The 8,810-nt window shown below is 38.4% G+C and overlaps 3 protein-coding genes and 1 non-coding gene across 6 annotated transcripts in view; 2 read left to right on the top strand and 2 right to left on the bottom strand.

Moving 5' to 3' along the window:
* Nucleotides 1–895, top strand: part of LOC104814463 — a 3,000-nt gene extending 2,105 nt beyond the window's left edge. Inside the window, exon 4 of the mRNA XM_010542512.2 lies at nt 373–895. Within this exon, the coding sequence (XP_010540814.1) occupies nt 373–633 (261 nt within the window). The 3' untranslated portion in view covers nt 634–895. The remainder of the gene's footprint in view (nt 1–372) is intronic.
* A 77-nt stretch (nt 896–972) lies between these two features.
* On the top strand, nt 973–1,045 carry TRNAV-UAC. The gene has a single exon. It is a non-coding gene; the product is annotated as a tRNA-Val (tRNA).
* Nucleotides 1,046–2,451: 1,406 nt separating this feature from the next.
* Nucleotides 2,452–6,215, bottom strand: LOC104814462 (RNA polymerase II transcription factor B subunit 2). 3 transcript variants are annotated; one of them, XM_010542510.2, is made up of 16 exons: nt 6,105–6,215; nt 5,825–6,024; nt 5,475–5,642; nt 4,941–5,009; nt 4,736–4,829; nt 4,515–4,615; nt 4,387–4,432; nt 4,245–4,304; nt 4,095–4,163; nt 3,897–3,980; nt 3,689–3,772; nt 3,506–3,591; nt 3,326–3,416; nt 3,100–3,180; nt 2,930–3,004; nt 2,452–2,860 (listed from the first exon to the last, which is right to left on the bottom strand). In XM_010542510.2, exons 2-16 carry the CDS (start codon nt 5,935–5,937, stop codon nt 2,723–2,725), a joined length of 1,359 nt encoding a protein of 452 aa, XP_010540812.1. In that variant the 5' UTR covers nt 5,938–6,024; nt 6,105–6,215; the 3' UTR covers nt 2,452–2,722. The 3 variants fall into 3 exon arrangements, with proteins under 3 accessions (XP_010540812.1, XP_019058141.1, XP_010540813.1); XM_019202596.1 differs by having other exon boundaries at nt 5,825–5,946; XM_010542511.2 differs by lacking the exon at nt 6,105–6,215 and having other exon boundaries at nt 5,475–5,547; nt 5,825–5,939.
* Nucleotides 6,216–6,579: 364 nt separating this feature from the next.
* Nucleotides 6,580–8,810, bottom strand: part of LOC104814704 (ATP-dependent Clp protease proteolytic subunit-related protein 4, chloroplastic) — a 3,570-nt gene continuing 1,339 nt past the window's right edge. The window contains exons 3-8 of the mRNA XM_010542878.1: nt 8,636–8,691; nt 8,273–8,399; nt 8,028–8,105; nt 7,594–7,707; nt 7,408–7,510; nt 6,580–6,872 (exon numbers count right to left, since the gene is read on the bottom strand). Of these exons, the coding sequence (XP_010541180.1) occupies nt 7,439–7,510; nt 7,594–7,707; nt 8,028–8,105; nt 8,273–8,399; nt 8,636–8,691 (447 nt within the window). The 3' untranslated portion in view covers nt 6,580–6,872; nt 7,408–7,438. The remainder of the gene's footprint in view (nt 6,873–7,407; nt 7,511–7,593; nt 7,708–8,027; nt 8,106–8,272; nt 8,400–8,635; nt 8,692–8,810) is intronic.

Below are 8,810 nucleotides of genomic sequence, written 5' to 3'. Positions count from 1 at the left end.
TATATATATATATATTGTGTCAGTTCCTGGAGTTGAGCATTCAAATCCGAAAAATACATCACATGTTTCTGAGGTGTTTTGAGATTCTAAGAGCACTGAAGCTTGGAGGGCAAAATAAGAAGCATTGTCAGAATTTCTTAATGTATGATGTTTCTAATCCTCTTTTAAGTTGTGTTATTCATAGTTAGGATAATTTCAAACCTCAAGTTTACTTGGATATCATCTGCTGCATTTGGGTTTGCCTATACTTGAAATCCCCGGACAAACCATACAAGTCTTTGACTCCATGGGGTGTAAGAGGTGTTAGCGTTTACCATCCCGGCCTAACCTCTTAAAGGTGGTGTCTTTATTTTATTTTTATTTTTTTTGCAGGAGGCTAAAATTGAAGAGTACTTCAAACCAATAGATAAGCAAGCAGAGTCGATAATGGAGATTCAGCTGCAAGGAGAGAAGAAAACCATGGAGCAAATGATGTCAGCCACACAGGATCATACCTTTAAAAAGATAGAAGAAGCGGAGAAACATGCCATGGCACGAATTAACGCAAAGGCGGGTGAGAAGAAGCCATATTCAGAAACCTCAGCCAGCAAGCAGGCTCAAAGCAAGGTAAAGACAGATTCTTCTTTGGGTTGACACAGCTGAGCAGTTTCAGAATCTCCTCCCCCTAGTGGTTTTCTCTTGAAATTACAATGATTGTTAAGTTGATTAAGATTAAAATTGCAGCCTTTCGTCAGTTGTTTTTTTTTTTTGTAAATAAAATGGAAGAAAATTTTGAAGGATGGCGTAGAAACATGTCATGATTGAGGTTGTTGGCTCCGCCATGTATTTGCTAGGTCTTGTGTACACGAACCTATTACCGGTTTTCCTGCAGATTGAATTCAAAACGCTTCTCGTTTGCATATTCAAAACTTTGATTTGTTGGACTTGGTTTGGATTTAATACTTGTAATTAAACTAGTTTACGGTTTTAACAGTTGCTGTGGTGTAGTGGTTATCACGTTAGTCTTACACACTAAAGGACCCCAGTTCGATCCTGGGCAGCAACATATCTGTTTTGTTGCATAAACAACCCACAATGAAGACATTTTTACTTTCTATTCTACCATTTTTTGCTTTTTTTCTGGAATCCATGCTGTTCAACTCGTCGTGGATCCAACTGCTTGCTGTTTATCATTTCTACGAAATGCATGCCGTTCAACTTATCCAAAAGCAAACTGTTTGCTGTCTGAAATGGTTTCGACAACCATGTCGTTTGTTCGATGCAGAAGTCAACTTCGTGTTGTTTCTTGTATTCTCAAAAACCATGTCGTTCAGCCTATTCCTTAAGTAACTGTTTGTTGTTTTTCGCTTTTTGCAAAGCACGATGTTTCACTCCTGCAGAAGCCGACTGCCTGTTGTCTTCTATATCTTCGAAGAGCACGTCGTTTAACTTGTGTAATCTCCAACTGTTTAATATTAAATCATTGATAGGCGTACTTATAGAAAATTGGGACAGAATTTACCGACTTAGATTATTATTACGGTGTTGTTTGTATTTGCTATTATTTTAATAAAATATAGAAATTGATAAGCGTTTAACGATTTTTCGGAAATTAAAAAGAAAAACTAGAAAATACGAAAATTTATAAGCCAATTCTCGTAACTATATAAGCAACCGTAATGATGGTATTTGCACGATTATTATTTTCACTTTATAAAGTGTATATAATTTAATCGTTGTAGATAATTGTAATATGAGTATAATCATTGCAGATTTTATTTGATTTATTTATTGGTATCTGAGTCGGGTTAGTCGAATTCAGAAATGGAGATGGCTTGTTTGCCTTGCAAAAACATCCCCACGCGCACCACATCTCCGAAAAAAGCCAAATTTGCCAAAAACGGCGCTTATCCCTAGGTTATAGTCCAGGGATTTGGGGCGAGTGAGGTCGACGCGTGGTTTGAGCGCGTGAAGCGAATTGTTCAGTTTGTTTCATCATGCTACGGATGGGTCACGTGCTCTCGTGTTATTTGGGCCTAATTGAAGTTATTTGGGCCTTCGATCGGTCTTTAATGGGCCTTCGGTAGGCCCATTTGGACACTTTTAGTATACTTTGACTTTATTGGGCCTATCGGTGTATTCCCACTGCGTAGCTTTTGAAAAATTCAAGAGTAGCAGCAAATGATTTGTAAAAAAAATTCAAATCAAAGCTGCTGGATTTATCTCAGCAGTGTATTAACTGCGAGTACCCCGAGCAAAGGGGAAACGCAATTTCACAAATAGCTTTAGGCTCAAAATTTATTAAGAAATAACCAGCTATCATGGACGGATGTGCATTTGCATTTTTGTGGTAAGCTAATCTTAAGTATAAAAGATTCTTTAAATTAAATAACACCTTCCACGTTTTTTAGTTTATATTGTAGGAAACATCCTTAAAAAAACGATCCCTCAACAGTCACTATAGTCCAATACTAATGTTTCGAAGGCTTGCTTATCAAAACCATTTTCCTAAAAAGGAATGGCCTCAGGTTCAAACAAAGCCGTGTGGCCCTAACGCATGCAACGCTACATATTACTACTACATAGGCTTAGAAATACACAAAAGCTATAACAATTGCTCTTAACCTCAAATCACATAAACTCTTCTTTAAAGGGTTTTAATTTAAAAACATGCACGTTGGCTGAAGAAGATTTTTTTAAAGAAAGAGATTGGGCAACTTGATCAATCAAAACGCGGAGTGGCTTACTTGCTTTGGCTGTGAAGAAAGTCTCTCATCTGAGTGTGAATTTCGGATTTCACAATGAGACGCATTTTCTTAGAATCTTCCCACAGCAGAGCTCCCCATTCACGGCCAAAGTCACAAGCTGCCTCAAACACCTCCTGCCAACAATTTTCAAGTTCTTGATTTCCGGTTGAGAGATTTATGAATAGAATTTCAAGTTTCTTTACCCTCGAAGGAAATTCATCGTAGAAGTGACCCGGTGTCATCTCTACTCTATTCAGATCCATCTCCCAAAGCCGTATCTGCTATAAAAGTAGACTCGTTCTTTGTTATTTTGAAATATACACGGGATGGGATTGTGACAATATTACTCTTCATAGAAGGAAGAGTCTATAACCTGGTCGGATACATTTTCTGGAACAGAAGGGATCCTGTCTGCAACACGTGGATGGGCATTCTGCTGCAGAAAAGAAATTATCTGCATTTCCAAAACAAATGTCCTAAAGGCAGTATCAAGTGTTTCTTTAAGTTCTCGTGCAGACGATATAACCTTTCACTGGCTAAGCCCTCTGCCAGATTCCTTAAATTCATCCAACCGAACAAAACCAGAAGTTGCTATTCACCTGTTCTGCCGTGATGCCATTCTCAAACGCACTATACAAGCTTTCCTTCGTAATTCCGGCGACTACAAGGTTAGGAAGTTGGTATTCTACCCTGAAAATAGAGCCGTGCCATTTAGACCCAAAATAATTTCAAATACATAAAAGAGAGACTTCCTTAAGAGCATCTTCATACGTTACTACCTCGCAAAAAGACGTAAAATTTCAGCATGTAACTTAGATGTCGAGTAAGCATACATCCTGAAGTTTGTTTCCACCATGACAAACCCCTGCGGGAAATAAGAAAATATAAGGATGAGCTAAATGAAGAACAAAGCATCAGCTGATAGAAGAGATCAGCACATGATTTGAGGTAAAAATCTTGACCTCTTTTCTCGCAGATGAATCTGCTAAACTGACTGATAGATTTGTAGCCAGCTTAGTTGGAATAAACCAAGCATCTTTCCTGCCCTGTGAAGATAAAACAGAGTTTAGTTCAGTATCTCGATGTTTATCTCCTCCCTTTTGTTTTGTTTTGTTCCATTTTGCAAGTTATATCTTTTGATAACAAAGGAGATAGCACAACTAGCATAACCTGTAGAAGCTTGACCAATCCCAAGTCTGCAAGGTCCTTGATTGTATTTCTCTGAACCTCGGTCAAGGTATTTATGTTATATGCCTGACATGTGAAAAGAACGAAGGGATTCAACGAGAGCTAGTTTCTAGTAATATATCAAGAAGCAGTACAGAAAATAAAAGTATGCTTTAATGACCTGATAAATTTATGTTATACCTCTCCCGTAGCATGGAAACTAAGCTCTAACAAAAATGAAATCAGATCTGCGGGATCAACATCTCGCTCCTGAACCACGATGACATCTGGTTATTCATATTGCAAACTGAGATATCAACAGAACTAAACCTTGGATTAAATGATATAAACCTCAGCATTGGTTATGTATTCCCGGATGATGTACCAAAGCTGAGCATTTGTATCCATTAGCTGCATATTAGAGTCAATGAGATCATTAACATTGATACAAGTGAGAAGAAATCAAATGGTCAATGACTCAAATCTTGCATACCAAAAACTGAAAGCCACTCTCAGTTAACCTCGGGCCATCTCTGTCTCTGCAGGATCGAGTGGACTGTATTAGGTAAGGAGGATTTTTGCCATCATCAGGCAGCGATTGATAATGCAACACAACCATACCTTTGAGTTAAAAGACCTCGTTGGAAAATTTTCATCATGGAAGAACTGATGCCAATTAGCTTATCAGCTTGAGCTGAATTTATGAGTTGTAGCAAGAAGCACTGATTAACATACATGCAGACCATCAGATATTAACCAAACCCCAGTATAACCAGGTTTCTTATGCAATTACTTCTGTCTTACTACTGAATACAGATACGAAATTCTCTGCAAAGTCACACCTCCCATTGCTGAAGGGCATAAGTTTCTAGTTCTTGCAGACTTGGGAGCTTGATGGCATTGTTTGAAGGCAGAGGTTCCCTCGGTAAAACTCCACTGAAAAATCAAGTTTAGAGCACGAGCATCATTCATATAAATCGGAAAGGAGAAGAACAAAAATAAAGAAATAGATTATCTGTAATAGCCGACTTAACCAAAAAACTTTACCCATATATTATATGTTTCCGAAGATTACTCTGAAATGTTGGATTTAATCTGTAACTGGTTTCCTTTTTCCTGGAAAAAGTAGAAATCCACGATTTCAAAAAATGCTTGAAGCCACCCTTGGATATTTTTGGAAAAAGTGGAACTCTCCCGTCTTGCTACAAATCAGCAGCATGCACAATCAATCCAACCCAATCCAATAACAGTGACTAAGTACCAAAAGAACCTCACAGCTAAGGCCATATTGAGCTCCCAAGTTAATGTTCAACACCATGAGATGGATATTGCTCCAAACTAATAACATTTTCCCTAAATCCTAACTGGAGTTCTCAATTTAGTGTCCAATGCCAAAGGGAGAGGGATGCTCCACACTAGAAAGATATGACAACATCCTTACTCATGATCTGTTGTCCCAAATTACGACCTCCAAAAGAAGGTTCAAATAAGCATCAAAGCACCATATGCCGTGATATCTTGAAATTAAAATATGATCAACAATCAACATAAAAGTCACAGCAGAAGAACATTTTGCCATACCTATCAACCGCTTCTGAAAGAATCCTTAATTGAATTAACCGATCGATCGCGACTTTGTGCTTAGAGACACCATCTGCAAGCACCCACTCTTTCATCAGCTTGGCGGGCACAGGCACATCAATGTACAACATCTGTAATACATATTTCTTGGCCAGAGGAGGCAAAGACCTGAAATAGCAATAATTGTATTCAGGCAAAAAAGTACCTCCTTCAAATTTTCCAATAGAATATATTCTCAAATTCAACAAACCAAGGATCATTAACATTCACAAACACCTAAATTCGCACTTCGCTACTAAGCTTACCCAACTTAGAACCATGGAATTCATCTTGGATACGCATAAACCAACCTGAGAATGGCCTCGCAGATGAAGACATTGTTGTAGAGCTTGTCGAGTTTGATGGCGGGCAGAGCCGCCACCATGTCCATGAAATTCTTCGCGATGATCTTTACCTGCGGCATCTTCTCCAACTTGCCAATCGGGGAGGGGGGGGGGATCGAATCCCCGGAGAAAATAGGTCAAATTTAGGGGGGCTCGAACAATGAGAGCTGAAGAGGGCAGAAGAAATCTTAAACCCGAACAAGTGAAGAAATTAGTGTTTTTCCATTCATTCAGCAGAAAGAGATACCACCACGATCGACAAGAGAACTATCGCTCCGCCGACCCGAATTTGAGAGTCTCCGAGCACACCACCGTCGCCGGCCTAGACTCGGCGAACAAATTTTGCCGGTACCAGTTTGTTTTGTCGCCTCCACTCCAAAATTTAAAGCAATGAAGCAAACATATTCGTGAAACAAATGAGCTGGCCCACTACGGCCCAAAGTTTAATTATTATTATTTTTAATCGTACAAGACATTCAGGCCCAAATTTTAATATATTCTACTATATATCTTTATGGCTCAGCTGTAAGCCATGATTATTCATTTCCTTTTTTTTTTTTTTATAAATTGGACAATGAACTTGTATTTAGACTTGGGGCAATTCACTGTGTGGAATTTTTTATTTATATAAAAGTATAATGAAATACCTAGAGAAAAACACATTATAGTTGGTTCTCGCTCTTTTATGGGCCAGGCCCATAAATCAGACACTCGTCCAATTCTAGAAACACAACACATACATATCATGTATGAAACAAAAGAAGTTGATTATTTTAAAAATGTTTTAAAAAAAAAAGAGACAACACTTGACCTGACTGTTGTTGAATAGCAGGCAATGGCATTTCACAGGCCTAGGAATCTGAGAGTCTCTCTGTTCGGAGAAGAATCCTAAAGGCATGTATCATTATACAAACATAACATTATGTCCGTTGGTTCCATTGATGTCACCTCTCATCTGATCTCCGTTGCGTTGGAAGCTCCGTTTTCCATAAATATGTTATGGTTCAGTTCATATCTGCATCATATCATCAACCCCCCACCCAAAAATTCTGATTTATGATTCAACACCATAACAGTTAATAATAAATCACACGAGCATAAGATTTGCATACACAGGTTCAAACCCAAGATGCACAAATTCCTTATAATGGGCAATGAAAATGATCTCGATCTCGCTAACCAACTGAAACTGTGGGAAGGCACAGGCCACTAGACCACTTGCGTACATTATGCATCTCCACATCTTGCTGGGTCTCAAATCCTACCTATTATGTATACTTCTAATGCATTGATCACAGCGATTTGTGAGGCGCAAAAGCTGTTTTGAGCTTTTTGCTAGTGAAAGACCCGTTCTTTTGGACAGTTGGCCAGAAATTTGACAAACCAAGGAATGTACTACTTCCTCATTAGAGAATAGAGTGTAGATGTGTCAAATTTTATTGGACATGTATGATTTTAGTTTTAGGAGATAGATCAACGCTCTGAAAAGCTATAACATTATCATGATGAATGTGCTATCTGCAGAATGAAAATCAGCAAAGTCACTTCACCTGGGGATCAGGACGCCAGTGTTCCCAACTCTCATATGAGTTGAGCCTTCTTAAGGTCCGAAACAACTCCACTGTCCTGCTTGCTTCGTTCGTTATAAAGGACCTGCGGTAATTTTATGAGAAAGAATCATTCTATGATGCAGAAAGTGAATGGTTGTGTTGCAGAAACTCTTCTCTGCCTTATACCTTATCTATGATCCCATATTCAACGGCCTCACTGGGACTAAAATATTTCGGGCGTTGCATGTCAGCTTCAATCTGCTCTGGGGATTTACCGGTATGCATTGACAACAGCTTGACCTTGAGTATAACATTACATAACTTGGTTAGAAAAATCGAATAACACAGACATATACTTCAAACTCAAGATTAATAAAACTAAAAAACTTCATTGGGAAATGAGAGGAAAGGAATGAGAATGTGATGGGTATTCCATGCATCTTTAATATCTCTTTAAACCTTTAATATAATAGTTACATACTAGTTCGTATTGGAATTAAACTAGGGCACGTCTCGTTCCTAGAAGGTTCACTGTAAATCGCAAGGATCAACAGCAAAGATCATAATACTTTTTCGCTGCATAAATTCTTATAACGTTGTACAGAAATTACTAGTCTCACCATTTCTTTCTTTATGTTGTTGATTTCTTTCCTTGCAACATCAACATCACTTGCTTGACCTTGAAACCGAGCAATTGGCTAAAAATCACAGAAAATCATAAGAAAATATAATATTTGTGTATATCCAACCATGCCCACCAGGAAAGACCATCAATCCGAGGTTCTTCCGGTGCAAGAAGCTGGTCAAAATCTTCTGGGGCAAAAAAACAGAGGCCCAGTTCCTAAAGAAAATGTAATGGGAGAACCTGCTTTATCATAATCGTTGATGAGGGCAACGCAGAACGATTTCCTTTTGCACCAGCAGTCAGAAGCAAAGCAGCTTCACCCCAAGCATTCCCAACACAGAGAGTAAAGATTGGTGCCTTCACATAACTGGAGTTGGCGGGAAGTAAGGTTTAGTTCTTGCGTGGACACTCGTACACAGAAAAAACAAGGTTGGTTTCCACAAAAAATAAGTCAAGAAAAGTTTAATCTGAAAACAATTGAAGTTTGTTCTGGCTATAAGCTGTCACATGATTTAAACCTCCGATTGTTGATCATAAACTCTTCCTTCAAAAAATACGGTAAGAGAAAAGATGTAATTTATGGGTAGGACAGAGATTGTCAACCTCATGACATCATAGACTGCAAAAGCCTCAGTATCATAGCCCAATTTCTCACCACCCTGAAATGGGAAGAAGATTAATATTATTAAAAAGGTTTTAAGGATGAAATGATCAATTATGCGTTTAGTCCTTCTTTTGAAACAAATCAGTCAGATATTCTTTGCGTACAGTTCAGCAG

This window comes from Tarenaya hassleriana, unplaced genomic scaffold (assembly GCF_000463585.1).
Source record: "Tarenaya hassleriana unplaced genomic scaffold, ASM46358v1 Cleome21, whole genome shotgun sequence".
Lineage (NCBI taxonomy): Eukaryota > Viridiplantae > Streptophyta > Magnoliopsida > Brassicales > Cleomaceae > Tarenaya > Tarenaya hassleriana.
Note: the sequence above shows the minus strand (reverse complement) of the source record. Positions and strands in the feature narration are given on the sequence as shown.